The following is a 26,697-nucleotide window of genomic DNA, read 5'->3' as shown; positions in this document are numbered from 1 at the left end:
CCTAATAGTTTACAGCTTCAATGTATATATTGGAGGACCATTACTTGTATACCTGCCAATTTACAATCTGTCCAAAGAAGACGCCTTGAAATGATCTACACGGTAGACCATCCCAGCATCAAATTCACCATAATCCCTACAGCGTCATATGAAGTATAACCCACGCTTACTACCTAAATCCCAAACCTTACTACCATTTATGCAAACAACCACTTAAACATGGCGCAGCATCCTCTAAGCCTGACCCTTTATAAAGCCCGGATGACCAAAACGGAAAGCGCGAGACATAGAAGACCTAGATCGCTCCTTCCTCATAGACGCGCTGTAGACACTGAACTGAATGCGGAAGGAGAGACACAGGCGCACTCTCTGGACAAGGAAGGCGCGACTCACTCCCCTCCAATTGAGGAAGGAGGGTCTAGGTCGTGCCTTCCTTGTAGACGTCCTGCCGGAATCGAATGCGGAAAGAGCGATGGGCGACGGGACGATATAGGAGGAAGGCGTGACTCACTCCCGCCCAGTCAGGGAAGGATGTAGGTTCTGGGTCGTTCCTTCCTTGTAAATATCCTGCTGGTATCGGATGCGGAAGGCGCGATCTTGGGCCGAACTCGACGGGGAAGGAGCCGCTGAGCTGGGCTTTGTGATTTGGGAAGGCGCGGACGGGATGGAACCTATCTACCTATTTGACCTAGGTAATTGATAGTAAGTACAAGATGGTGCGTAGTAGTTCGGTATGTATTTAGGGTGTCACTTAGCATTTGGCATTGGTCGCAAAGAACAGAAAGGAATACGAGGATAGTTAGAATAACAGCGTCTACAGCCGCCTTGGGGATCAAGGTATGTGTATCTAGGCGGGGTAGAGTACTCTAGGAATCGGGAAGAGGCTCTGCGTGATGTGTGGGATGGATAGTACTGCGTTCTAGTAATCGATACATAGCATGAAGAATACATGTCAAGCTTGAGCTCGATGTCCGTCTCACTTCAGAATAACATCGTCATCGGGATTGCGCTGCTTGTGTGTGATGAGGTCGATAGATTGAAGGTACTAACTTACTAAGGTATGACTGCCCCGGACAAGTAGTTAGCTAGGTAGTACGTAGGTCTTGATCAACTCAGAGTCTCTGGATTGTCCTGTACTAAGGTCCGCTCATCGGCGGCATCAACGCCAGTGAGTCCAATTGCATCTCATCAGGTACACTACTAGCGCGCACGAGAAAAAGGCAACCGATGCCCTAAATAGGGCAACCTCATGCATCAGCCATATCTAGCAGCCCCATACCTCAAAACAAAGTTTTCAACCCTTCAGCTTGCCCCTTGCTCACAGTCGCAGTCGCCACCATGCAGTACATTGCAGGGATCATTAAGTAAGAAGAGAGAATGTGGCGGACGCGTCACGACGTACGGAGTACTTACGTGCAGTATTCCGTACTCCTTCAGGATCCGCGGCGTCGGGTGAAGATAGGTAGACAAGATAGGCTGAGACCCGATAGAGCAGGTCGCACGAGGCCCTACCTAGTTCGTTCAGTAGAATAGACATGCAAGATACGGATGGGAGGTCACTAGTCGGTCCCGAGTGGCTGGGTCGCTTATGTATAGTTTGTCTGGGCAGGGTTAATTCAAATCATAGATACTCCGAGCTCGAAGAAATCTCTGCAGCGTAGACTAGATGTGAATGCCAAGTACGAACTATTCTTAGATATTAACCTACTAGACGTCGGGTGTTGATCGCTGACTTTGACGGTTGTGCTGGTGCTGACGTCTCGGAGTCTCATTCCGGCTGAAGATCCCAGCCAGGCGAGGAGGGATCAGGTACGTATACCGAAGCAGACTAGATGTAAGTAGTCACCGGCGACTATTGGCTTTACGCTGTAAGAAACTACCTTCAAAGCAAGAGAATAATCCGGAGGAAGCGGAATGAATGGGGTTACCTTGTTACCTTAATTGTCGACATGCATCTAGAGGGATTCCTGAATCAATGGAGCGTGGGTCGTGTTTCATCCGCGACGAGACCATTATTGAGAAATGGGGATTGTTTACGAACGCGACTACTGTATGGTATTTGGCTAGGCTGCGGCTGACTCTGAGGCTGAGACGTGAAAGGGGTTGTTGGATTTGGCTTATCTATCTGGTTTCTAGAAGATCGGACAAGCGTCTTACGTACGTACGTAGGCCATTGTGCTATCCTGGGCTGCTGGGGTGCGTCAAGGGTTTAGTTGGGGTTCATGACATGCCGCCGTGGCCTGATAGCTTTGATAGGGGATCCTTGCGTTACTGGGGTGCTGGGGTTGGCACTGGCAGTCAGCCGGTTGGAAGCATTCTGCCGACTCTTATCATCTTATCAGGCTGGATGATAAGGCGTGAGGTGCTGATAGGGTGTGTTGATAGAGCTGGCATGTAGTGGTGGTGCATATATCTGAGGACTGTCCGCTGTTTCAAGTCAATTTGATGGCTATACTCACTTCAGAGGGTATATGTGGGAAAAAGACCGTGGTTAGTGTAGGTCAACCTATGCAATGGTGATATTGCGTAGGACCACGCAAGCCCAACAGATACCACGCTTCATAGCGCAAGAAGCACATACTCCGAGGGGAATAAAAGGCAGCCAGCTGAGCGATACCAATTGCGCCTTCTCATCCAACCAATGTGACGACTTACCATCACTATCGCGCTTTTCCGCGGAGGGCCGATCATGCAGCAATTTAAAGGACCACAGCGGTTGCGATTAGGAATTGTGTAACGATGGCTGAATGTCGTCAACGCTCAGCCAGTGAACCGAGCAGCTGGGCCAGATAATCAGAGCAAACCGTTGATTATCGGCGTCCCAAACAAGACTATTGAAACGCCCGAAGCTGGAACTATTTCCCGGTCGCCGATGGCACAATATCACTTTCTGCAGTCACATCGCGAAGTCCGAATAGGTTTGTTTGCGAGAGTCCTAAAGATCGCTAGTTAGCCTCAAATTCGAGTCGCAGGGTTCCCATGGAGCCCGATCTCCAGGAACGGGTTCACCCGCTGCACAGACGAGATCTCACATACGAGACCTGTGGCCCGGACGAGTACCTCATGAGCACTCCACGCGCAGATATGTCGCCATATCAATATTCAGCCTCCCGAAGCTTAAGCGTCCGACCCAATCCGCCGGGCCTCGTCCCTGGATGTTTGTTGGGGTGACGGCCTTGTCATACATTGGGCTGCAACGCTGGAAGGGCAAGACCGATTCAGCTCATCCGACCGCGAGACGAGAGCTTTCTCTGGAAATTGAGAATCTGCGGATGGCCATGCTGTTTCTGGGGATGCCATCCGTGTTTCGTGTCCCTTAGTTTGCGTTCTGCGTTGGGGTCTTCGTTTGAGTTGAGGACGCAGAGACGACTCCCGTGATACAGCATGCTGCCCAACAAATACCCCTCGCTCCAGCCGACATCTCAATCCAGTCAGTTGACAGTCATTTTCAATTCCAGGGTCATCGCCAGCCAAACAAAACCGGTGCATAACGATCCAAGCCCGCAACAAAATGCCGCAGTCTGGCGGTCTGACCAGGAGTTGAATTCAAGACACCTGTCAGATGTGTTCCAGCTCCGCCTCGGCCGTGCCGTCAAAAACTCAAGAGTCAAGGATGGCGGTTCCTTCGTTTCGAGCAAAGCACGTTTGGGGTTACCCAAACAGTCAAGCCGGGCTCCAGAGTCAAGAGTAAGACAGGATTCAGGACAGAGCTCATCTGCAGGACCTCGTCACAGAATCCAATAGGATAGCAGCGGTTGTCAGCTCACCAGCACGATGCGACAACGCTTGCGGGCAGGACAGGCAGGAGAAGACTTCAATTTGAGAGCAAAGTGGAAACTGTTAGTCATGGAAACATGGAGGCGGAAACGACCGAGGACTTTATGATATTATTATTATATTATTTAGCGATGCTATTGGCTTGCTTTAACCCCGCAGAGTTTCAGCAGAGTGCCAGAGGCAGAATGCAGAATGCAAGGGAACTTCAACTGGGAAGAAAGAAGGATCCGAGGTTGTTCGTAACAGGAAGGAAGGTTATGCAGAGTTATGCTTGTGCTAGTTGGCGCCTCATTCCGACAATGACGGAGTCCTTCTCCATCGCGAATCTTGAATCTTGACTCGTTCCTAGCTTTGTGGACTATGTGGGTAGCAGTAGGTAGTGTGAGTGGACCTCATCGGATGGATCATGCTCATGGAGCCCGTCATGGAGAGCACGACCAAGATCAGACCACAGCCGAGATCAACTGTGTCTGTGATGCTGGCGATGCAGGCAATGAGAGCCCGAGATGGGCGTCCATCGGGAGATCCTGAGGGTGAAGCGCGTTTCCTTGCTCCTTTGGGCAGGATCTCCCTCCGCTGTCGGAGCTGTATTCTTCTACTATTCTGTACTCTGTATTTACGAGGTAGAGTCTCACTTTAGACTTAAGCACGCAGCTTACTGTAAGAACAAGTAGCTCAGACATAGTCAAAGTAATGTATGACTATGTGGACTCCAAACCTAAGCTACTGTAGGAAAGACCTCTAGTCCTGAACTTTTAATCTTCTACTGTAGACTACTTTAGTCCTGGAGATCGATCCCCGCCTACTATGCACAGAGCAAGCAAGCTTACAGTCGCCAGTACGATGATTGATGATTCGAGTAGCTATTCGGCAGACCTTCCCTCCCCCAACACGAGGAGGGGCCCGAGTCATGTGGCCGCCTCGGCAAATCACAATCGACTTACGCGTCCGAGCTTTCCCTGTGCCGGGCTAGCTTCACCACCAGATCAGCCTATAGCGACACTTAGAGCACGGATTCAGAGGTCTGGGCTTGTCTCGGGCGAGACGAAGACTTGATTTGGCTTTTAGAGAGGGTTGGTGAGAGGTCCGATCACGCTGGGCGGTTCCGCCGGAGAGGAGAGAGCTCAGAGAGGAGGAGGCTTTGAGGCTGCAGGTGACTTTCCACCAACCTGGGATCAGGAGAAGGTTCCAGATGATCTGGGCTGGGCTTGTGAAGCTGAGGTCTCAGGTGAGGGGAGTGAGACGTGACTCGTACTGTAAGTACGTATTCCGCAGCTTACTGTTGTAGTCTGTCCCGTTTATACCCTGCCGCCTCGATGCGAGTATGTGCGCTACGAGGTATACTAATCAGAGTCTAAGAAAGGTACACGACAGGCTACAGCAGCCAGCTGGCTAGGTTCTCCGCTTGCCCCTGTCGCGTCTCTCCGCATTCCGTTCGCTTATGCAAGGATTGTCAGCGAGCGTCCACCATCGCGCTCTAGACTTGGACCTCAAAGTACTCCGTAGAGGGAGTAAATACGAGGCGCGGAAGACAAAGGACAGCGGGCAGGAAGAAGCTGGGCTGGGGCCGAACCCGGGGTAAATCCTGGAGACGCGATATTAATGTTTGCGGTTCGCTGAACTCTTTGTTCTATTTCAAATCTCCACCCAAGATCTGGTCAATCTTGGTTTGTTGTACGGAGCGTACGGGTGCTCCCTACCGTGGCTCCACATGTCATTTACCATTGCAACATTGGAATCAACCTTGTATATGCGATGCGTTATAGCAGGGTTGTTAAGATCGACTTTACCCTGGTAATTCTGCTTGACTGCGGAAGTCTGAAGACGACTCCAAGAGCGCCCAACGGACGGAGTAAAGTCGCATCATCATGACATCGCCGTTTCACAGCGTGATCCTTGATGCTTATTCCCCAGAACACCTGTGTCAGTTTAAGTGCATGCAGCCGGAGCCTGAATGTAAGACGGCCCATCCCCGGTCCAGTCATCCGTGCTCATCTCTCGTTTAAATTAGGGGTCCTAGCTGCCCATGAGAGTCTGGACTCTAGTCTTTCTTTACACCAAGACCTCTTCGTCTGTCTTCGCCTGCGGTTGACTTGGCCCTGCGCGTCCTGCGAGTTTCCTTACTGGGTAATCCGTGGGCCCAAGACCAGACGGCGACGGCAAATGAGAGGTACCTACGCCAGTGACACCACAGGTGATCTGATTCTTACCCCTCGTGCTGGAATGATCGGATTCTTTACAAATTCCTGACTGTTCCAGAATTGGAAGGTCGTTGGAACTCCCCTCTGGAGATACCTGTACATAACCAGTACAAAGCCCAGAGTACACATTCCAGGCGGAAACCAAGGTCACTCTAAAGTCTGACTGCTGAGCGGCGGTCGTCTGACAATGCTCGATTGCCTTATTTCCAACTCCAGTCCCAACTCAACCGACTCGGAGGAACACCACAGCAGGTCCAAGCACTCGGACTTATTCCCATCCAATCAGCCCTCCTAAGCCCAAAGGAAGGTTAAGGGTGCCGGTAAGCAGAAACAGAAGGGCTTGCAGCGTCTGCCTTGCCGCAGGGATACCTGAATAATAGGAGCACGTACGTACGTACGGTAACTGTCCGGGGAAGAACTGGCGAAAAACGGTGGTAGATCTGAGAGTTACGTGCTTAACCTTCCTGCCAGATTGAATTTGGTCTTGTTTCTGCCCTCCATCATCTGATCCTTGTTCTGATCCTGATTGTAGTCGCAGTCGTGATCATCTGGGCGGAGCAAAATATAAGATTCAGTCGGGTATTTTGCTGGAATGAGGAGTCTGTGCTGGAGGCTGGAAGGAAGTAGAAGCCTAGGTGGATAGAGGACTGTCGATCTGGTCCACTTCCCCAGATTCAGATGGGTTCACTGCATTGTTTGTGCGAGGTGTCCGAAACATAAATAAATAAAGAAAATAAAAAAGTAAGATTGGGGGAGATTCGAACGTAGGCAAAAGAAAAGAAAGAGCCTACCGCAGGGGGAAGGAGGCCTGCAGTCATCACTTAGTAGCAGCATCCGGCCATGTTTCTGGACTCCACGGTGGAAGTCGGAACAGGCGATTTTCCAAGGCGTACCTAGCGTGGGGTGTAGCGTCCAGCTGAGTACGAGCCGTGTCATCCTGTATGCACGTAATCCGACTCTCTCCATGGGGATGCTGTGATCGCCCTAGGAGCAACTCTGAGGAGACTTTCAGAGTCAATAGAGACTAGAACAGCCCTCGGTGAGGTGTTGGCAAGACAATAATGGCGGGATCAAGGCTACTAGTCTGAGGGCGACTATAAGTTGGCCTCTAGTGGGCAACTAAAAACAGCGTGCAGTTCGTAATCAAAAATTCCCAAATCGACTGCTGCTGCATCAGGCGAGGATTCCCCAGACCCGGGCACCAACAGGTAGACAGTCCTAGAGGATCTCCGCCGCCGTCGTCATTAGCATGCATAAATTGGTTTACGGCAGAAAAAAAACCAGCAGCAAAATCAGGAAAAGCAGCCAAATCGGCAGAAAAAGCAAAACAAGCAAAGTTTCTAGCGAAGTTTCTTGCCAATCCCCCCGCATTCTTGGGCGAAAGCGACAGACAGCGAGAGTTGCCTAGTCTGGATGCCCTCGCTGGGTCCGCTGATCCGCCCTCGCCAATCCTCGCAGCCCTCGCACTCCAGTCATACAACCCGATTGTCATTATTCATGAAAATGACTGGTTTTAATGCTCTATATACTTCTTGCCTACTATAAGTCCTAGACCCGCCCCGGCCCTGGTCTGCTCTGTTAGCTCTTTTTCTCGCTTTGCTTCTCTTTCGCCATTCTCTAGGCTATTCAACTCCTCCTCGTCTTCTACTAAAGCAGCCAAGGACTGGTCGCCCCCACTTCTCCCAGGAACATCCTCCCACCACCAGCACCAGCACCAGCACCAGCACCACCGTCTCAATCTCGCTCGCTCCTCTCTCTCTCTCTCTTTCTCCCTCTGGGTTCCTTTCTACCCTCACTCTCTTCTTCGGTCTCCCCGACGAGTCGCTACGGTCCACTCTTTACCCGGGAACGGCGTCATCACTTTCCCGCCCGTCGCTTCCGCGAATCTGCTGCGCTGACCCCTCGGGTCGCCTCTGTATGGTCAATGTTGTCCATGCAAAACTCTCACACTTTCATCCTCCCTCCATCCTCCGATCTTGAAAATAACCCTTCCCATGGCTACCTGCCACATTCCCAACCCTCCGACCTTCATTCGAGTCTAGCCGAACCTCCCGCCTTCCCAGACTACTCCATGGACGACTCGCTCTCCCATCGCGCCAGCGTGAGCACGGACGACACCTCCAACGATTCTCCGGCTTCGTGGGACGCCGACGGCCCCTCCGACAGCTCTCCCCCCGGCGATGGCGGCGTAAAATTTCCAACAACCATGATCGGCCCGTCTGCGATCTTCCAGTTCAACGTCCTTGCGTCGCCAGAGCCTGATGTAGTTCCGAAAGTAGAGGAGCTGGACGACGATGATGAACTGCAACGACTGAAACCCCTAGGGGTGGAGACGTCAAACTCAGGGCCCCATGCGACCACCACGGATTCCTCGGTTGTTCCCGTCAACGTTCCACGGAAGCGCGGTCGCCCGCGCAAGCACCCCCTGCCTGTGCCCGGTGGCCAGCTCAAGGTCACAAAGGGCCGCTCCAAGACCGGCTGTATCACTTGTAGACGGCGCAAGAAGAAATGCGACGAGACAAAGCCTGCGTAAGTGCTAGAGTTCTGATCGGGGCGGGGAGATGCTGACCTTGTGCGACCAGCTGTCTAAACTGCCAGAAGAATGCTGTCGTTTGTGAAGGATATCCCCCGAAAGAAATATGGAAGAGCGGGAAGCAAAAGATGGAGGATGGTGAGTAAACTCGATTACAAGGGATTCCCTGTCAAGCTGACCTTTTTTTTCTCCACAGCTAGGACCCAACCGGTGGTACATCGCTCCCTTCCCATCCTTATCGACGGAATCGAAACCGAGATGGATCGCAAGTTACTCGACCACTTCGTATACGGCTTCAGTCGCGTCCTCACCCTCATCAACGATGATTCGAATCCGTTCAAAGAAATCCTCCTCCCGATGGCGACGCAACACCGGGGTTTGATGCACTCATTGATGTGCTTGTCAGGGTCACACTTGTCGGGGTTAAATCAAGAGCCAGGGGTGAAGGAGCGAAAATACTATCACTTCCACCGCGCCATCCGGGATCTGAAGGCGAATATCACAGCTAGGTCGGCCATGACGGAGCAGGAGCCGGAGCTGCTGTCGGAGGATCCCATCATCGCTTCCACGATCGCGCTCAGTCTAAACACCATTTGCGAAGGCGAGACCAACGGCGAGTACCGCCCGCACATGGACGCAGCTCGATACCTTCTCGTGACGCAAAAACCGCGCAACGAGAACTTCCGGCAGTTCATTGTCGAGTTCTTTCAATATCACGATGTCTCCAACTCGATCACCTCGCTTGACCGAAGACCGGCTCATCTGGATGGCGAACTACGACTTCCCGATTTTGTGCCGCACGCGCAAGCCGGTAGCTTCCTCGGTGTATTCGACGGTCTATTCCGCTACATTTCTCAGGTCACTCGGCTCCGAGATCGTATTCGACAACGATTCAGTGAGGGGTACGAGCCCGCTGTTGATTACCAGATTCTCAGCGACGCCGTCCTGATTGATTCCTCTATCCGAACATGGGAAACGTCTCATCCGCCTAATACACCCAACTACTACCTCGCCCAGCTATACCGGCAATCAACCTGGGTCTACCTATACCGCACAATCCGCCCTTCAAGACCAAGCGATAAGATTGCTCAGGTTGTCGACGACGGTCTTGAATACATGGATCTTCTACCGCAAGACGCAGGCGCCTTCAGTATCGTTCTCATGCCGTTGTTCCTCCTAGGATGCTCGGCTTTTGTGCCTAGACAGCGTGAGCGAATCCAGAAGGGCTTCGAGGCGCTCAAGGCCTACTCCAACCTCCGTAACATCGAACCGGCATTCAAGGTTGTTCAGCGTGTTTGGGAGGTCATGGATACGAGAATGGAAGATAGTTGGGATTGGGAGAGAATCATCAAGGAGATGAACATGGATTTCCTCATTACCTGATTCTATACGCTTTGCTTTCTGCATGGTTCACCCAGCTCTGCGAGTGAACCTGGCGTTTCATTTCTTGCATTAACATACCAATCATGTTTGGCGATCTGGTTCGGACGGTTGGTTATTTGGGGTGTGCTTTTTCCCACCCACTAAAAATACGGCGGAGAAAGTTTTTTCGTCGTCTATTCCCAGCGCAAGCGATCAAGAGGAGGAATAGCAAGGCAAGGCATGACCAGGCAAGACAAGCAAACAGCCCTCTAGTAACCCCAACTTATCACCAACAACAACAAACAAGATTGGGAGGAACAATCGGCTGGTGTTCGTTCTTCTTTGGCTTTCGCGCTGTCTGCATTGCTCCGGCTTGGATTGGCCTGTATTCTATATCCATTGACGGCGTGTACGCGGCGATCTATGGTGATGGTGATGAATTATTTGGTCATGAGTTCTGAGTTCAGGTCTGGTTTGGCTTTTGTTTGATTTTGGGTTCGTTTTTCTTTTCTTATAGGATTCTCATGCTGGTATACGGTATTTCTTTTCTTTTCTTTTCTTTTCTTTTCTTTTCGCTTCAACTGTCTATATAAGCAGATGTAAATATTTTGTATGAAGCACATTGAGTATACGTATATAGGTGTGATGTTTGTGTGGTTTTTGTTGTATACCAAAAGCGTTGTATAACAATTATGATGATTATGATTCATTATGTGTGTTTTCTAGTGTTTATTGTGTAGTATAGGTCTTCGAGTAATATGGCATAACTCAAGCATAAGATGCAGATGCAGTTAATGAGAACCTTGCGGGCGTATCCATCTCCTCTTCGTCTGTTTCCTCTCTTCCCACAATCTACCTGCCCTCTTGAATTTCACTTCATCGTCCCTCTCTGCCGCCATCACCTTCAGCAGCACAATCAAATGCCTGCTCCCCGTGTAATATCTGGTAATCACCAGTCTACTCTCGCACGTCTGTCCACCTACCCATTGGGTTGCAAGACATACATGACTAGCTGTTCGTCACCACCGAGGTAAGTCACACCCCCGCTCGTTATCTAATGTCATTGAACAACCTTTGACACTGTCTGCCTGCTTCGCTACTGGAGAGAAAGGCGGGAGAGTAAGGATGGACTCTAGATCTTCTACAGAAGCTTGCTAATCAAAACAGTTTGGAAAGATCATAGATTCTATGAGTGAAACTGAAATCTGATTACCGAGCCATGACCTTACGTGCTTTGCGCCCGACTGCAGAGGGAGCAGTATCAACGATGTCTCGCTTACTCTTCTCACGAGACCTCCAGTACCCTCGCTACCCGCCTCATATCATGCCGTATAGTGAGCACGAAGCACAAAGACACCCCTTTCCCTGAACCGGGCAAGAGCCATCCGCCTCGAAATATGATAGTTCCTGTTGAATACGCGGGGAGGAACAAATTGGACGTTGGCAAGGGTGCATTGGAACAAAGGCAGGTGTCCCCGGTGCTCTATTTCGCCTACATATGCTCTATGTGTCGCTCTTTCCATTTTGGCCATCGCCGGGCACCAGTCGTTCCTTCCCTCCTAGCGAGGGGTCGCCAACTAGTACAACCTATAAGGAAGGGACGACCAATGCGCTCTTGCCTACTTGATACGGAATGGAGTATTCCCTGGATGGGGAAGAAGCGACTTGGGGAAACGGTGTAGAGCTTAGGGCAAGGGGACATACACCTAGCTTTTGACCGGGTGCGTGGCCTGAACTTGAACGAGTACTCCCTCTTTCTTCGTCGAGGTGTCGAGTGCAGGTAGGGAGGGACGCCTCCGGTCGAAACAGCTGCCTTCTACCTGTCATTCAACTGCAATACATCCTTCAGCGTCAACAGCTGTTTCATCCTCTGCTACAAAGTCAACTTTCATCTCTACGATACCCATCCATGCACTATGCGATGTTCCAAAGGACAAGGCAATGGCCCGCACCATTTTTTAGAGCATATCGAAACTCGGTGCATTCCTGGCCGGCCGTGATACAGACTTATGAGCCTTCCATAGAGCTCGAGAGGCAACTTGCAGGCAAGGCGAGCGATGGGGTGCTGACCCCAACCCTTACCTTAACCGAGCCCTGGTTGACTGGGCGGCAGTACAGTGCAACCCCGGTTCTCTCTACCCTCCGAACCATGGGGTGTGCTACTGGAAGCGCCGACCGCATTTGGCAGTTCGTCCTAGTTCACCGTGGTGCTGGTCGAATTTCTTCCATGCGGCATCCGGGGTGGCGGGGCTCCCAAGAGATTCTTCGGTGATCTTCCTCATACCCATTCAGCGCGGCACTGACACCCAATCCGAATGCTCAGTTGGGGGAGTCCTTGGGCTCAGCTACCGCCACTTTCTCACATCGAAGACTCCAATGCCATGAATCAGGCAGGAGCAGAATGTGCTTCGTCTTATCGCTCTTGTTTTTGGAAGAGTGGTATTGTTTTCAGAAGGCATGATGGACGTTGACGAGATAGGAAGGAACAACCACTACAGCCCTCCCTCGCTCCTTCCTCACTAGTGATAGCATCATTGGAATACTGCCACGGAAGGTGCCACTGGTGTCACCGAAATAGGAAAGAGCAGGTTGCAGCTTGGAGACCAGCAATGTCCGCATGTCTTCAATATTTTGGACGGAATCTGGATAGTCAACAAGCCGTCTTTTTGATGCTGGACTCTTTCTGATCGAGCCATCCAAACGGCTAGTTTAAGAGGTTGCGACTATTATTGTTGGAGTTGATCGTCCTTTTAACGTTCGCGGAACCACAAGATGCCTCATGCTGTACTCGGGTAAATCACCCAGCAGCCTAATCAGTTACCGGATAACTACGCTCAGTGTCTCAAGCTGTGAACAAGCGCATAAGGTAAGAGGGTGCGCAAAGTCAATCGCACAGCATTCGCGCAAAGGTCACCGGTAGACCTCGGCATACACTCTGTGGCCGACTTCAGTGTCTGCAGGCTACAACGTACATACGACACCCTTCCACGAAGAGCAATCCAGACGAGCAGTGGAGGCGCGATCAGCGCGCTGCAAGTGATTTGGAACGCTTGGACATGGACTTGACACCCAGCCAGACAAAGCAGCGCACAATTGCCGAGAACCCAGAACAGGCTGAAGGAAAGCACAGAGCCCGCGGAGGTAGAGCCGGAGCCGGTGAACAGGCAGGCAACGTCAGCATGCAGGCGCAACTGTCTCACTGCGCACTTGCGCAGGGTCTCGTTCGTTAGGCTGGAGGCGGGAAACCCATCCTCAAGTTCCGATTTCACCCACACCAACCCACAACCAACTGTCGTGTGGATCCTTGTCTCGAAGCTGAAAAGATCCATCGAGATCCATTGCGCTCAACTCCATCGACACAATAAAGTTTGATTCGCGCAGCCCTACCAGCCGCACAGCCAATCACCATACAATAAATAGACTTTACCCCCACACCGTCTGCTCACCACCAATGGAGACAAGGATAAGCGTACCTTACATAAGCTTATCTACCCAAAGCACCCTCATTCGCCGCGCAACCCCCACAGCCGTCAAAAATCCATCGATCTCATTGTCTGACAGAACCCCACTGTCTCTGGCGAGAAGGGTCGAATGCCCACTTTCTTTCTGCCGTTGCCTTGGAATGCCGAGGGCTTGGAGCTGGGGGTGGGCTGTCGGAGCTGTTCGATTTTTAAGCACACGTCACTACTACTCTGTCTCGGACAGACACCGCATGTCGCGCAGTAGCATGGTGGGCGCAGGCTGAGGTAGGTGGCTTGTATTGAGGGAGGGACGGAAGAGGATGCCGTTTCCCATGCCCTCCTACTCTACAGTCTGCCTACTCTTCGCTTCGATCGTGGGCTTTGCGCAAATGACTTAATTGACTTCGGTGGCGCCCACGTTTCCTCCCACGTCCACGCTGCATGGGATAATATTAAGCTCCCGCTTCATTGAGTTTGAGGCTTTGTTTGACTTTCATATTTGGGGGTGTAGACGGAGATATTCTCCTTTTCATTGCTTAGTGCTCTTTCCAGTGTGGTATTTCCAAACGTAGAGAGGTGAAAGGGAATGAGAGTATACGAAGAGTGGGGATAATGGATGATAGAGCTCGATGCGGGATAGGTAACCTTAGACTTAGACTAGTCGGTAGCCGAGAAGCAGTGGAGGATTCGGATGGGCTCCAATGGAGCGCAGAAAATGGTAAGGACAATGGGGTCATACTGAGGTCGAATGTGGCAAGAGAATAGAGATTGAAAATTGGTATGCGTAAAGAGAAAGAAATACTGAGAAGAGAATGAAGGAAGAGGTGGCAAGTGAACCAAGTCAATTCCCCAATCCCCAATTCTGAAGGACGAACTTCCCCAGGAAGAAATACGAGAGGAGAAAAAAAGTATTGGGGTAGTAGAAAGTAGAAAATGCAAAATTCCATCTATAGTGAGACTGTATCTGATTGCGAAGATCAAAGCCAATTTATTCCTAGCGAGAGGAAAGTATACTCAACCAGGAGTAGTCCAAAACGACACTCGATCTATAAACATGAAGATCAAGACAAAAAATCAATCCCGATTCAAGATCTGCGTCAAGCGCAAGACTTTTCTTTATCCCACCAACCAGGAGACCCAAAACACGAAAAGAAGTCTAATAAACATGTTCCAATGTCCCATCATACCAAGCGTAAACCCATCGTAATCCTCTCAAGCATGAGAAACGTAAAACCATAAAAACCGTGCGGAGTATCATAGAAGTCGTCAAAAAAGAGCGTGTGTATGTCGTCATAAAGGGTCTGAAACGAGTGGACGAAGCGAAGTTGGAAGAAAAAAGTTTGGAAAAAAGACAAAAATGAGACCCAACCGGTGACGTTTTTACGCGCCGAGAGTCAGGGTGAAGCTGGTGTTGATGGGGCAGCCGTGGGTGGCGTGGTCGTCCTTGGGCTGGAGGTAGGCCTCAGCGCAGGAGGTGTCGCCGGCGTGGCAGGAGACAGCGGGGCAATCGCTGGTAGCCTGAGAGGTGTGGGAGACGTCGAAGCCGTGCTGGGTGAAGGTGGACGAAGCACGGTCCATGTCGATGCACGACATGTCCCAGAAGATGGTCTCCCCAGACTGCGTGTACTCGAACTGTAGGACGTCGACCTGCTCTTGACTGGTGGATAGCTTGATCGAGATGCCGCCGCCGTTGGAGTTGTCCTGCCAGTTCTCGTTGTAGGAACCGCCGTTGGCAGAGAGGGTCTGCATGTTGCTGGCGCTGTTGGAGACAGACCAGGCGTAGACGTCGGTGTCCATGTTGTTAACGATGGTGACGCCTCCGCCGCCGCCCTGGCGACGGACGACAGTGGGCTGAGGGAGAGCTGCCGCGAGGGTAGCGAAGGTAGCAGCGACGAAAGCCTTGGTGAACATCATTTTGATAATAAAAGGGATTGACTAAAACGAAGTCTTGTAATAAGAGATTGTGATGGTTGAGTATAGAGACTCAAGAGAGTGTAAGTGTCCTAAGACAAAAAAAAAAAGAGAAAGGCTAGTCAAAAATGACTGAAAGATCGTACTTTGATCAAGTGAATGTCGTTGATGAAGAAGAAAATGATGAAGACCGGATCTCCAGGGGTTCTTATACCTGCGATCCCAGGCCCTGGCACCGGGGGGATCCCCACCTCTGACTGAGAGATGAGGCATTTCGATGGCGAAATGGAGCACCCTGTGTAAAAGAGCAAAGAGGGTCCACATTGATCCAGACCCTTGTCAAGGCAACGTGGATTTTGCGTAGGGTCCCCTGGCGGGAGTGGTGTACCTGGCATCTGACGCCACATTGCATATATCCGGCGACATGCCTGCTACGGCTTGTATAGGGAGCCTCAGCGATTGGTATAGGTATGCCCCGCCGTTCCACAATGCCGATGTACGGCACCCGGCCCCAGTAGACCCCAAGTCTGGACAGTTCCATGGCAGATCGGTAAAGCGGCAGTGGCAGTTTGGCGAAGGTCGTGGGAAAACACAAGGCTATCTTATTGGCCGTGGAAAACCCAAGTTCCTTTGCTTTCTGGTCGCGGCAATTCCGCACCAGCGAAGCTTGGTTCGGACAAAGGCAAAGTTGTATAGTACCACGGCTCGATCGAAAAATAGAAGAAGGCTTAAGAATTGGCACTTGCCGAAGCCGCGCCCGATTCGCCCGCCAATTAACCAGATTCTTTGGAGCGAGCCACGAGTTCAGGGCCTTGGGTTTTTTGTCGGGTCTTTGTCGGCCATCGACCGCCGGGTGGAGGCAACACTGTGTTTGACCATAACGCAGCGCAAAGATTGGTTTTCTCCTGGTCAACCGTTGTCCAGCGTGGGCCAGCGGACAAAAGCTTCGAGACGAAATCTCTGGTACCTTCCAGATCCGGAGGGGCCGCGTCCGCTTCGGATCTTGGCCTCGGGAGGGCGCCGTCGATGATGGTGTGGTCCTAGTTTGTACTCTATCTTGAGTCTAAGCGGGCCTCGCCCTGTGGTGTTCTAGACCGTTGGGATGGCCCAGATGATCTTGGCGGTTTCTCGGACAGAGGGTAGTCAACGAAGGCATAGTGATATGAAACTCGAACAACCGTGGTATATTGATATTGCTCTCAATGAGGCCCAGAATACAAATGCAAGACGATGTAACGCAAGAAGAGAATTAGATTTGGAATAGTTTTTACCAATAGGGTGCTCGTAGCCCTGTGAGGCCCGCCAGCGATCCCTCCCCAGTAGCTTCTTCGCGTTTCCGGCGTCCGGCTAACTCCATATTGATTTGCCGATGGGTGTGCACCAACCAGTCAACGTAACTTTGCGCCTCGTTGTTACGGTCTTCTACTAGCAGTCGGGCGAACTCGTACTCGGCACCGTCGAGTCCCTGGCGGGCCAGCTGAATTGTCACCCGTTTGGAGCCTCGGATGGTGGAGAAGTACTGAAGTAAGTTGCGGACCTGCGCATTGAGATGTGTTTCGAGCAGTGGGATTGCCGAGGTTTGGGGGTTGAGGTCCTGGAGAGACGCGTGTCCAGGGCCGAAGAGGTCCTCCAGGAGGTTAGGAGAAACCTGTGCATGAAGCCACAAGAGGCACTGCTGGCCGTCGTCGACCAGGTAAACTCCACCCTCCTCGATCTTGGAGAAGCTGGCGCGCAGTGACGGAGGAACCTGCAGTTGTCCTTGCTCATTGGGGAAGCCGTCTTCCGGCTGCATGTTATGGACAGGGACAATTCGAGGGTAGAGGTATAGTGAAAGTTCAGTGCAGCCTATTGATCGTACCATGCGAATGTCGTGGATTCGTCGATCCGATGATTCTTGGCCACCTAGCAAAGCGAATTAGCCCGAATACAGCACTGAGATAACAGAACGTACCTTTGAATGCTCGCGACTTAATTAACCCTAGAATGAACATGGAGAACTCCTTCAGGTTCTCAGGCAGTACAAGCTGACCAGGCGGATGCGACCCAGAAAAGATCTTCCGGTATCCGCTGAATATATCAACTGACTTTTCTGTAATGCTCCCTCGGAGGTCTTTGAGACTTTTGTCCAGCGTTTTCGCGGCAGCTAACACCATCAGTAAATAGCATTTATAGAGAACGGGGTAAGCATACCTTCTTTAGCGATCAAGCTCACGACTGCGTCTTGATCGATGAACTTCATAGTGTCTAGTCCGCCCTCATTGACCGCCGCCACTATGTTGATACAACGTACTCGACGTTGGCCATTGGCCGATGTGTACAATAAGGCCGCCTGGAAGTGTGCATCGAGCTTCGTATCAAGCTTCCCATCATAGCTGAACAGAACGGCAATCGCCTTGTCGGCGTCCATTGCACCGATTTCAAGATCAGCACCAAATGTATGTTGCACGAAGTTTCCGTGATACGCTGATACTTGCAGTCCGTTAGAGCAACGGACCTTCATAAGTGCTTGATAGCCGGTCTCTCTGGTTACTGCGTGTGCGAACTCCTCAGAAAGCTTGCGGATATCCCGGGGTGCGTGGAAGTTGGGGTAGAAGAAGGTTTCACCGCCCGTAACTTCGGGGACATGACCTGAAGTAAAGTTAGCAAGAAGCAAAACAGTAATACAGAGGCGACCGACCGATGGTAGCAACGTCCATGTATGTACCGCTAGGAGCTGCTATGAACATGTCGACACCCACACCGGCCTCCGCCAGTTTCCCAGCGGTCTCTCGCCAAGCAGTATTCTCAGTTGTGAATAGCTTTCTCTCGGCATCCGTTCCGTGGGCCTTTGGATCGTCTCGAAGTGACAGAGCACCAGGGCCGAAAGTAGGCAGCGTACAAGTAGCCCCAATGATCTTACCACCAGTGGCTTGCAAGGCGGACAGTGCCGCATTGAGCGCAGGTAGGAGAGCAGTTTCCGCAGCTTTGACACGAGAGAAGATGCTCGGGATCGAATTCAGAAGAGAAGTAATGACGTTCCTTCCATGGTCAGTAAAGCAAGAAAATTCTAGTGGTGATGTTACTCACTTCGACTCGTAGGGATCAACGAAAAGTCCATCACTAAGAGGAACGAATGGTTCTTGTAGGTCCGTCATCACCATCATCTGTGCCTGTTGAAGTTCCGCCTAATGATTGTTAGCTTTTGTATGTGCCAGGAGACGGAAGCCAGCGTACACTCAGGTTGTAGAAATGAATCTCCCGGTCGTATGTGACAATTCCGATTTTTGACCCCTCGGGTATCTTTCGCACTGGCGTAGCTTCGTCGACGTTTTCTAAGGGTTCATCCTCGTACAGAGCATTCAGAATCCCCTTGCACACTCCCTTCAAGAAACCTCTGCTAATTGACTCCGAGCTAACATCGATCAGGAACAGTGTTCGGAGACCAACAGGCTCTTTGTTCCAATAATCCTTCGGGACAAGGAACTCGACAGTACCTTGCATAAGTTCGGGCCGTTGCATACGATCAACGCGTGATCCTGAAACATCGATCGGGGCAAAGTACTCGGGAGGAACATCGTTGGGGAATGTGCACATGTTGCAGACGAATTTGTTTCCACCTGATCGGAATGACATGAACGGGTTGATGTATGTTCGGCACCGGCGACAACGAGGAGGGCCCGCGTCCCCGAAATCGAGTACAGGGATCGGTTGTTCTCCTGCATCGAGACGAGCAAATGGTTGCAGTATCATACCAAGCGGAAGTCCGGTAGATGAGAGGAAGTCAGAGGATGAGGGGATGTTGTTCAGCGACAGTCGAGCATATTTCGGGGACGAGTTGCCCTGGTCATGGGCCACAAACGGAACGGCCGCGGGAGGAGGAAGATGGCGTTCCATTGTAGGGTAGACATGGCTAAAGTAGTATTGTGCGTTGATATCGCGAGAGCGAGGTATGCTAGGAATCTGCTCGGGGTCAATTCTTCCTTGAGTGGGAACTGTTCCATGACCTGGTTCTTGGGGTCCGAGAGCTGTGGGTTGCGGAACAGCGCCGGGGGCGCTGAGGGCTGGTGAAACGGAGCGAGGAGCTTGGTTGAGGCCGGTGTTCAAGAACTGAGCTTGAGGCTGTTGTAGGACGTCACCCGGGCCGGTAAGGGGTTGCTGCGATGCTGGAGCTGCGCCAATGTCGTGGTGTGCATGACGATGCTTCTTCTTCGAACTCCGAGCCGCCCCTTCACCCATTATTCCCAACCCGCTCATCTGCGAGGCCAGCCCCACCATGGGGTCTGCCTGTCCTCCAATGCCGGGCTGTGGGCTGGCATTATATCCAAACTGAGGCGGAGATTGTAGAGGCTGTTGGGGTAGGGGGGGCGGAGAGCCGTATGCGTTGGCTGGCCATTGCTGGGGGGCGCCGGTTCCGTAATAGGCCCCGGGCTGAGGAGGTGAAGGGCCGGGGGCGAAGCCAGCAGGGTGCTGGCTGGGATATGGCTGCTGAGGAGGGACTCGATTCGGATTGGAGGGGTCATCGCCATGAGCGACTCCCTGAGCGGGGGATTGATAGTAGTTATGGTCCGCCATAACGTCGGGGGAGAGAATGAAAACTTAACGCTGAAATCAAATGACGCTCACAGCCGGGCCATTACCGAGAGATGAAAAGGACTGCCTGTGACAAAGGTGTGCAAGCAGGAGCGAGCAGTGATCTGTAGAGCCGAAATGACCACCTTTCACGGCATCCAAACAATCTCCGGATTTACTTATCTCCGGCCTTGTCCCTCATGTCCGACTGTCGGCGTTGTGAGCGACAACGGTCCTCCTGCAGCTCTAATCTTATCTTGAACTTCTTCATCATGTTTTCTACATGCTCTGCACCACTTGCCGCTGGTGTTAGGTACTGGGGAAGCTGTGGTTCTGCACCTCGTCGACATTCACCGACTCCCCATCAATACCGCAGATAAGCTTTCACACTGCCGAGGCACACACCGATATACTTCCACAATGCCTGCCATCCACGATGATGATGAGCTCCTCCTAGCTCGCATTGGCTATAAACAGGCATGACAAACGAATCAACTCATGACTCGTAGCTAACAAATCAATTGCAGGAACTGAGACGGGAATTCTCAAAATGGTCGACCATATCCTATGCCATCTCTATCCTAGGAGTGCTTGGGTCTGTCCCAGCGACTTTCGGAGCTCCATTGGCCGCTGGTGGTCCTGCAACTGCTGTTTGGTGCTGGTTCTTAGGCTCCATCATGGCCTTCTGCATTGGAAGCTCCGTTGCAGAGCTGGTCTCGGCTTACCCTACCGCTGGCGGGATGTACTTTGTCACCAAGTACGTTGTGCCTGAAGACCAGGTACCGATCTTCTCTTGGATTCAAGGCTGGTGTAATCTCCTCGGTCAAACCGCTGGTGTCTCTAGCGTGGCCTATACCGTGAGCCAAATGCTGCTTGCTGCGGCTAGTATGAACTCCCAAGTGGTCGATGGCGGTTACTCATACGTGCCGTGAGTTGACCCTATGACACTAGAATTTGCACTCGCTAATTGTTCAGAACTGCATGGGATACTGTGCGTTTGTCTATTGCACTCTTGATATTCCTTGGTATCATCAGCTCCATGACAACAAAGTCTCTACACCGCATCTTTATCTGGTTTGCGCCAATCAACAGTATGTCCTTCGATCTGTCTCGTGCCCTTACAGTATCTTACATACTCAGTCGCCGCAACGTTCATCATCTGCTTCGTGCTTCTATACAACACGCCCGACAAGCAGCCAGCTAGCTGGGTGTTTACACACGTCACCGACGGATCAGGATGGGGCTCAAAGCTCTTCTCCTTTCTCCTTGGATTCATATCAGTAGCCTGGACAATGACCGACTACGATGGAACCACTCAGTTAGTGCCTTCCAAGCCCTGTTGAAGATAGGAGCTAACCTAGACAAGTATGTCTGAAGAAACTCACGACGCCGCTACCCTAGGCCCAACAGCTATTCAATCGGCCGTCGTCGTCTCGGGCGCCATGGGCTGGCTCCTAACCATCTCCCTCTGCTTCTGTCTGACAGACTTCGACACGATACTCAACACATCAACTGGCCTCCCAGCAGCACAAATATTCCTGAACGCAGGCGGTAAAACCGGCGGCATGATAATGTGGGGGCTCGCTGTCCTCGTTCAACTATTCACAGGCTGCTCAGCCATGCTCGCGGACACGCGAATGGCATACGCCTTTGCTCGTGATGAGGCGCTTCCTTTCTCTTCGTGCGTTGCCTTCAATCTCACAATCTCACCCCCCATATCAAGCGACAATAACTAACGTATCATTATCCCGGAACCAGAACCCTCTCCAAAATAAACACCTACACCCAAACTCCCGTTAACGCAGTCTGGTTCGTTGTACTAGCCGCCATAGCACTAAACTGCATTGCCATCGGCTCAACACAAACCGCCACTGCGATCTTCTCCATCACAGCACCAGCCCTCGACCTCTCGTACGTTTCCGTAATCCTAGCGCACCAGATCTACAAGCACCAAGTTTCCTTCGTCGAGGGCCCATTCACTCTGGGACGCTGGCGAGGATATATTAATTGGGTTTCGATCATTTGGGTGGTGTTTATCAGTACGGTGTTGTTCTTTCCGCCGCGCGTGCCGGTTACGGTTGAGAATATGTATGTTTCTTCTTCTTCTTCCCCCTTGGAAATTAAGGGAGGATAATTGATACCCTCTGGTGGTACGTATACTGATTTATTTTGCCTCGCAGGAACTACGGAATCTTTGTCGGCATGCTCATCGCTGTCTTTGCGCTGGTTTGGTGGTGGGTTGATGCAAGAGGGTATGTCAGCGCGCCGCTTTTATGGTGCTTTGTCGAAGGACCACAGTGCTTAGGCTAACACTGTATCTAGAAAATACACGGGTCCCCGCACAAACGAGTACATCCAGGAGATTCCGACAGAGGATTACGCGGAGGACTACGGGACTATGGGATGAACTCGGTCCGACTAAGAACAGAGAAATGATATCGGTTGTTACTCGTTGCGAAGATTTTTGTTGGATAAGTTTTTGGTTAAAAGAGAGACTTGTAGGTGTTAGATTTTGCTAAGATAGACTACTGAACACTACCTGCACAAAAGGCGGACTTGCCTTCCATCCACTTTACCACCAATCCAGATAGAGGTAATACCATGGAACTGGACTAAAAGAAAAAAAAGCCCGTCGCAGCATTATTGAAGATGGGAAGGAGCGCTCAGAGCCCGTGACAGGGTCGCTCTTGCCTTGCGTAGCTGGTGTTCAGCAGATGGGAAGGTGCTATGGGGTTTTCAGTCCGAACGCAAGAGGAAGGTGCCATGGGTATATATATGATAACGAGTCACAAAAAAGGAATGATGGATAACACTTGATAGAATAAGATGGGTATATGCATTTCGATAAGTTACAGATCATAGATTTTGCCAAGATGTTCAAGAGCTCAGTTCTTCGAGGAGATCTCTCTTTCCAAAGATACGGAACCTCTTCACACCACCATCAGGCACAAGCGTGAGTTTCACATGAGTGAAAGTTCTCGGGTCCTCGCTTCCGGCAGCGAGGTCTGCGGCTTCAAAGACATGCTCTGTATCCGCTTGGCAAGGCTTGTCCTCCTTGAGCAACTCAACCCACCCTGCGTGGTCGTGAGAGGGCACCATATCCTTTCTGACGGATCCCGCGACTAGACCGTGAACGCGCACAGCGCGGGGAAAGTTACCGCGGAAGTCTTTGGTGTCGACAACAATCTTTGAGACGGAGCCTGGAAGTCCGAGCTTGATGAGAGCCCAGTCAACATGCCCTTTGGCGCGGGATCGGGCTGTCTCCCATCCGTCGCCCATGTCCTTTCCGCGGCCGGGGAGGAGGAGGTTGCTGCAGGGCGTGTAATGTTGATCCGAGGCACCGAGGGCGAGACCACCGAGCAGAGCAGAAGAGAGTTCCTCTTGAGGCAGTTCACTCCGGTCTTGTGATGTGGTTTCGACGGTGGGCGGAATCGCGTGACCGTATAGGCGTAGTCGGCCAAAGCCACCGTCTGGGTACATCAGGAGGCGGACATGGGTGTATGGTGTTGGGTTTGTAGGGTCATAGCTGTTGAGCTTCCACGCGCGTCGTTGCTTCGGGCCACATTCCTGAGGAGGTAGAATTGTCGTCCAGCCCTTGTAGTTGGGGTCCGAGATCTCCTCGTTTGTGGCGCCGGGAGCGTACGCCGCTTGAAGCTCAGCTTTCTCGCCGAAGTTTCCGACAAAAAAGCCCGTGTCAACTTCAATTCCTTGAATGGAACCACTGGCGACACCGAGCTTGATGACAACCCAGTCGTAGGGGTTTGGGTTGTGGCGGCGGGTTTCCCAGCCATCGTACCAGGCTCCTGTGTGGATGAAGACGCCGGGGCGGTTGATGGGAGGGGTGGGAGTAAGAAGGTTGGAAGCAGCGGCGAAGTACTCGTTGGAGCATGCGAGGACCTGGCTGTTAAGAGCTGCTGAGGCAAGGTTGGTCGTGTGCGCAAAGACCTTATCGATCTCCTCGGCGGGGACGAAGGTGATGTCTGTCATTTTTAAAGTGGGATTGGTTCAGGGTACTCCAAGTCAAATGTCTAGTCAGTGACAGAACTGAAGAAGAGAAGAAGCAAAGATGAATCCAAACCGTGACAGGCGCAAGGGAGTCTTATAAGGTCAGGTATAGAGGGGCTGAGGGAAGTTGGAGTTGACCCCACCACGATAAGCCGATTACTCGATCTGATCCCCTCATCTTCTTTCCTTCCCTCTTCTTCTCCTTCTTCTTCTCTTCCCTAAACATTTCCCAATCACCTCCTCTTCTCTAGTCTCATTATCTGATTCTAAATCACCTCTCCCTCAAACTCGTCTCCGGCTCACCTTCCGAGTTCAATTGCCAATTGCAACAAACCGTCTGTTCGATGCCTCCGAGTCTGCTGTCGTTCCTCTGCCCCACTACCCCAGCTCTCATCGTCGGAGGTCTCCGACAACCGCATCTCATTTCGATCTCGCAATCGATCCGCGAATAACCTCAGATGCCTTGCGAAGGACTGGGGCTAGGATGCCGCCGGTGATCTCGCATACCTGACGTCGGGTGTCGAAAGGAATCAACGTCAACAGCGCCTTTTGACCCTGGTTCTGGTTGCAACGCAAGGTCACCATACTGCGGTGTTACACTGTGACGTCTGCTAGAATCATCGACTCAAGAGTCTTAGGGTTACTTTGATGTTCGCGCTTGAGTAACCGCCAGCGGACTCGGGCCAGGGATTGCAGACAATAACGGTCGAGAGAAACCGATGACATTCTACTCGGAGCTATACGAACAAGATTAAGGGAAGAAAGTGCAAAGGTATTATTCTAGATCTAAAGCAACGCCAATCATGCAATTCGACATTATGCCTCCCAAGTGCCACAGGTTCCAGCCGATGAACCGGGTCGTTGTCGCCGTCCTTCACTCTTTCCCTACCTGCTATCTCCAGCCTTGTCACAAATGAGTTTCTCAAGACAATTGAAGCGCCATTGGTACTGTGCCAATTGCTTCTTCTCTCCTGGTGACAAGTCTTTGCCTTTCTCGGTCATATCCTTCTCAACCTGTTTCAGCATCTCCCAGCGTTTGATGATTCGGGCTTGATGCTCGCAGATGGAGATAAGGTTGGTGTCGTTTGAGGCGAGCCGGCTATCAATTGTGGCGTGGTATGATAGCTTGGCCCGAAAGAGTGCCATGTCGGATTCGTCGTATACGAGACCTTGTGGCTCGGGGAAGGTAGTCTTGTTTATAGGTTTGGGAGGCATTTTCAGGTATCGGTATAGCCGAAAGCAGCTGGCACAGGCTGTTCAATGGCTAGGGCGGTATGGATTCAAACTGACGGTGACTTTCGTTCGTTCGTCTGGACAACTTTTCGTGAATAACGGTTGTGGAAGAGCGCTAAAGCTTGCTTGAGAGACTGGAATCCACGAAGATGATATGCGAGGAGGTACAGTATTGAGGGCTTGCAAAGTGTCTAGAGTGACGGTGCCTTTTTCTGGTGACCGAGTCTCGGTTTATATCCCTTATCTCGTCAAGGCCAGCAGTCGGGGTGTTACCAGCAAAGCGCCCAATGCAACTGACAGCAATGGAAGGCAATCACTCATTCTTCACCGTCTCTATGTGTTGTCTTATCCCGTTTCCGGCCGTCTAGGGCAGCCTCGTTTTTCCCAAACTGTGAAACCATTATGACAGCTTTGGCGCAACCTAGCGTCGGCTTGGAGATCAGGCATGTCAAGTACCGTTGCTTCTGGGGTCTGCCGGTAGAAACAGAGACAGTCGGTGAGAACTCATTGCCCGAATAGCGAACGCGGTCTGGGTGCGTATCGAGAAGGACCCGCTGGCGTCCGTTCGATGCGTTTTTGTGCATCTTCAAGATACAAACGCACATGAGATTTGTCGAGACGCTCAACACCCAGATGCAGACATGCCCGAGGCATATGGTAATGCGATCTACTCGTTACACACGCGAAATTGAGTCCGAGCAAGGCCGAGATGGAGGGATGGCTTCTTTGCAAAGTCTATATAAAACCCGGTGACCCGATAAGTTCGCTTATTAGTTCCCCGAGTCGAAACTATCAAAGAAGACCGGCGACCACTTTCCGCCCACTGTCCGTCACAAACGAACGTGTTTTAGGTGTCAGAACTACCCGCGTGCGAAACAGCCTATTCGAGAATCACTGAGGGGCGGATATTCTTGATCGCCCTCTAGAAATTCCCCCATTCGTGGCCGTTCCGGAACTGGCTGCAGGTAGCCGCTGTGTACGTTGTTGTATCACGGTTACGGCAGTGAGGTATCACTGGGCTCGGGAGTACCATTGATTAGAAGCCACGCCTCAGTGTCCATGGGGATTTCCAGAAGACTTGATTGTCGAGGTGTGATCCCGCAGGTGACCGCGAAATTCCCAGGCTGGTCCTTCTATGCCAACGAGGCGAACACGCGGCGCCATTATGCCTCCACCCGAGGGCTGAGCCACCAACAGCTTGGGTGTCCCTGTTTAAACTGGGCTCTCTGAATCTACAAAAGTACCAAAAAAAAATCACTTGCGCTTCCAGCAAGCAAATTATCCCTGGGCCGATTTCAAATCTATTATGGTCCCTGGTTCTCGCCCCTTCGCTTTGCTTTTGCCCGGATGCACTAACTGCAGAACCCAGATGCAGTCGACCCAGGGATTTTAAAATAGGTACCCGTGCTAAGGGCCTAATTAGGATGTTGTTTTGAAACTTTGCCTGAGCTCTTCCCGGGACAACGGATTCTTACCAGGGTCTATCTGCAGGTCGATTGTTTCGTCAGAAACTCTAATTTGCCCCAGCTGGCAGCTTGCCACTTGTGCTGATCAACAGTGCATATAGCCTGCAGCTAGAGACTGTCACCTTGTCTCGTAGCACTTTGGAAAAACCATGAAGGTAGGGGAGGTAGCTTCGAGAACTGACGACACCTCGCTGTTCGCT

The 26,697-nt window shown here is 51.6% G+C and overlaps 8 protein-coding genes across 8 annotated transcripts; 3 read left to right on the top strand and 5 right to left on the bottom strand.

Annotated features, from left to right (window-relative positions):
- Window positions 1–7,567: 7,567 nt before the first annotated feature.
- BDV14DRAFT_178488 (Zn(II)2Cys6 transcription factor) lies at window positions 7,568–10,453 on the top strand. Its single transcript, XM_073769594.1, has 3 exons — window positions 7,568–8,507; window positions 8,561–8,649; window positions 8,708–10,453. Exons 1-3 carry the CDS (start codon window positions 7,903–7,905, stop codon window positions 9,892–9,894), a joined length of 1,881 nt encoding a protein of 626 aa, XP_073625334.1. The 5' UTR covers window positions 7,568–7,902; the 3' UTR covers window positions 9,895–10,453.
- Window positions 10,454–13,838: 3,385 nt separating this feature from the next.
- BDV14DRAFT_107261 (uncharacterized protein) lies at window positions 13,839–14,497 on the bottom strand. Its single transcript, XM_073765619.1, has one exon. The coding sequence runs from the start codon at window positions 14,279–14,281 to the stop codon at window positions 13,871–13,873; it is 411 nt and encodes a 136-aa protein (XP_073625333.1). The 5' UTR covers window positions 14,282–14,497; the 3' UTR covers window positions 13,839–13,870.
- Window positions 14,498–15,458, bottom strand: BDV14DRAFT_107260 (putative extracellular thaumatin domain protein). Its single transcript, XM_073765618.1, has one exon. It carries the CDS (start codon window positions 15,246–15,248, stop codon window positions 14,715–14,717), a length of 534 nt encoding a protein of 177 aa, XP_073625332.1. The 5' UTR covers window positions 15,249–15,458; the 3' UTR covers window positions 14,498–14,714.
- Window positions 15,459–16,393, top strand: BDV14DRAFT_107259 (uncharacterized protein). Its single transcript, XM_073765617.1, has one exon. It carries the CDS (start codon window positions 15,670–15,672, stop codon window positions 16,273–16,275), a length of 606 nt encoding a protein of 201 aa, XP_073625331.1. The 5' UTR covers window positions 15,459–15,669; the 3' UTR covers window positions 16,276–16,393.
- On the bottom strand, window positions 16,394–19,904 carry BDV14DRAFT_107272 (Sec23/Sec24 family protein). Its single transcript, XM_073765620.1, has 6 exons — window positions 18,459–19,904; window positions 18,312–18,409; window positions 17,923–18,263; window positions 17,436–17,873; window positions 17,197–17,388; window positions 16,394–17,147 (listed from the first exon to the last, which is right to left on the bottom strand). The coding sequence occupies exons 1-6, from the start codon at window positions 19,794–19,796 to the stop codon at window positions 16,513–16,515; spliced, it is 3,042 nt and encodes a 1,013-aa protein (XP_073625330.1). The 5' UTR covers window positions 19,797–19,904; the 3' UTR covers window positions 16,394–16,512.
- Window positions 19,905–20,044: 140 nt separating this feature from the next.
- On the top strand, window positions 20,045–22,435 carry BDV14DRAFT_107251 (amino acid permease). The gene is made up of 8 exons (XM_073765615.1): window positions 20,045–20,270; window positions 20,321–20,721; window positions 20,769–20,884; window positions 20,934–21,111; window positions 21,160–21,474; window positions 21,552–21,881; window positions 21,974–22,045; window positions 22,116–22,435. Exons 1-8 carry the CDS (start codon window positions 20,214–20,216, stop codon window positions 22,198–22,200), a joined length of 1,554 nt encoding a protein of 517 aa, XP_073625329.1. The 5' UTR covers window positions 20,045–20,213; the 3' UTR covers window positions 22,201–22,435.
- Window positions 22,436–23,880, bottom strand: BDV14DRAFT_107252 (allantoicase). The gene has a single exon (XM_073765616.1). It carries the CDS (start codon window positions 23,778–23,780, stop codon window positions 22,671–22,673), a length of 1,110 nt encoding a protein of 369 aa, XP_073625328.1. The 5' UTR covers window positions 23,781–23,880; the 3' UTR covers window positions 22,436–22,670.
- Window positions 23,881–24,533: 653 nt separating this feature from the next.
- Window positions 24,534–25,180, bottom strand: BDV14DRAFT_107244 (uncharacterized protein). Its single transcript, XM_073765614.1, has one exon. It carries the CDS (start codon window positions 25,011–25,013, stop codon window positions 24,684–24,686), a length of 330 nt encoding a protein of 109 aa, XP_073625327.1. The 5' UTR covers window positions 25,014–25,180; the 3' UTR covers window positions 24,534–24,683.
- Window positions 25,181–26,697: the final 1,517 nt, after the last annotated feature.

The sequence above is a fragment of the Aspergillus stella-maris genome (genome assembly GCF_047715825.1).
Source record: "Aspergillus stella-maris strain CBS 113639 unplaced genomic scaffold BDV14scaffold_52, whole genome shotgun sequence".
Classification (NCBI taxonomy): domain Eukaryota; kingdom Fungi; phylum Ascomycota; class Eurotiomycetes; order Eurotiales; family Aspergillaceae; genus Aspergillus; species Aspergillus stella-maris.
This window is presented reverse-complemented; position numbering and strand designations above follow the sequence as displayed.

What these genes read in the sequence shown, in the direction of transcription:
- BDV14DRAFT_107252 (XM_073765616.1), bottom strand. Translation starts at nt 23,780, where the DNA reads ATGACAGACATCACCTTCGTCCCCGCCGAGGAGATCGATAAGGTCTTT.
- BDV14DRAFT_107272 (XM_073765620.1), bottom strand. Translation starts at nt 19,796, where the DNA reads ATGGCGGACCATAACTACTATCAATCCCCCGCTCAGGGAGTCGCTCAT. An exon ending in GTTGATCCCTACGAGTCGAA is followed by an intron (nt 18,264 to 18,311) that starts GTGAGTAACATC and finishes TGACCATGGAAG; the next exon opens with GAACGTCATTACTTCTCTTC. An exon ending in GAGCTTGATCGCTAAAGAAG is followed by an intron (nt 17,389 to 17,435) that starts GTATGCTTACCC and finishes TGATGGTGTTAG; the next exon opens with CTGCCGCGAAAACGCTGGAC.
- BDV14DRAFT_107259 (XM_073765617.1), top strand. Translation starts at nt 15,670, where the DNA reads ATGCCTGCTACGGCTTGTATAGGGAGCCTCAGCGATTGGTATAGGTAT.
- BDV14DRAFT_107244 (XM_073765614.1), bottom strand. Translation starts at nt 25,013, where the DNA reads ATGCCTCCCAAACCTATAAACAAGACTACCTTCCCCGAGCCACAAGGT.
- BDV14DRAFT_107251 (XM_073765615.1), top strand. Translation starts at nt 20,214, where the DNA reads ATGCCTGCCATCCACGATGATGATGAGCTCCTCCTAGCTCGCATTGGC. An exon ending in CTCGCATTGGCTATAAACAG is followed by an intron (nt 20,271 to 20,320) that starts GCATGACAAACG and finishes AATCAATTGCAG; the next exon opens with GAACTGAGACGGGAATTCTC. An exon ending in GGCGGTTACTCATACGTGCC is followed by an intron (nt 20,722 to 20,768) that starts GTGAGTTGACCC and finishes CTAATTGTTCAG; the next exon opens with AACTGCATGGGATACTGTGC.
- BDV14DRAFT_107260 (XM_073765618.1), bottom strand. Translation starts at nt 15,248, where the DNA reads ATGATGTTCACCAAGGCTTTCGTCGCTGCTACCTTCGCTACCCTCGCG.
- BDV14DRAFT_107261 (XM_073765619.1), bottom strand. Translation starts at nt 14,281, where the DNA reads ATGGAATTTTGCATTTTCTACTTTCTACTACCCCAATACTTTTTTTCT.
- BDV14DRAFT_178488 (XM_073769594.1), top strand. Translation starts at nt 7,903, where the DNA reads ATGTTGTCCATGCAAAACTCTCACACTTTCATCCTCCCTCCATCCTCC. An exon ending in TGCGACGAGACAAAGCCTGC is followed by an intron (nt 8,508 to 8,560) that starts GTAAGTGCTAGA and finishes TTGTGCGACCAG; the next exon opens with CTGTCTAAACTGCCAGAAGA. An exon ending in GAAGCAAAAGATGGAGGATG is followed by an intron (nt 8,650 to 8,707) that starts GTGAGTAAACTC and finishes TTTTCTCCACAG; the next exon opens with CTAGGACCCAACCGGTGGTA.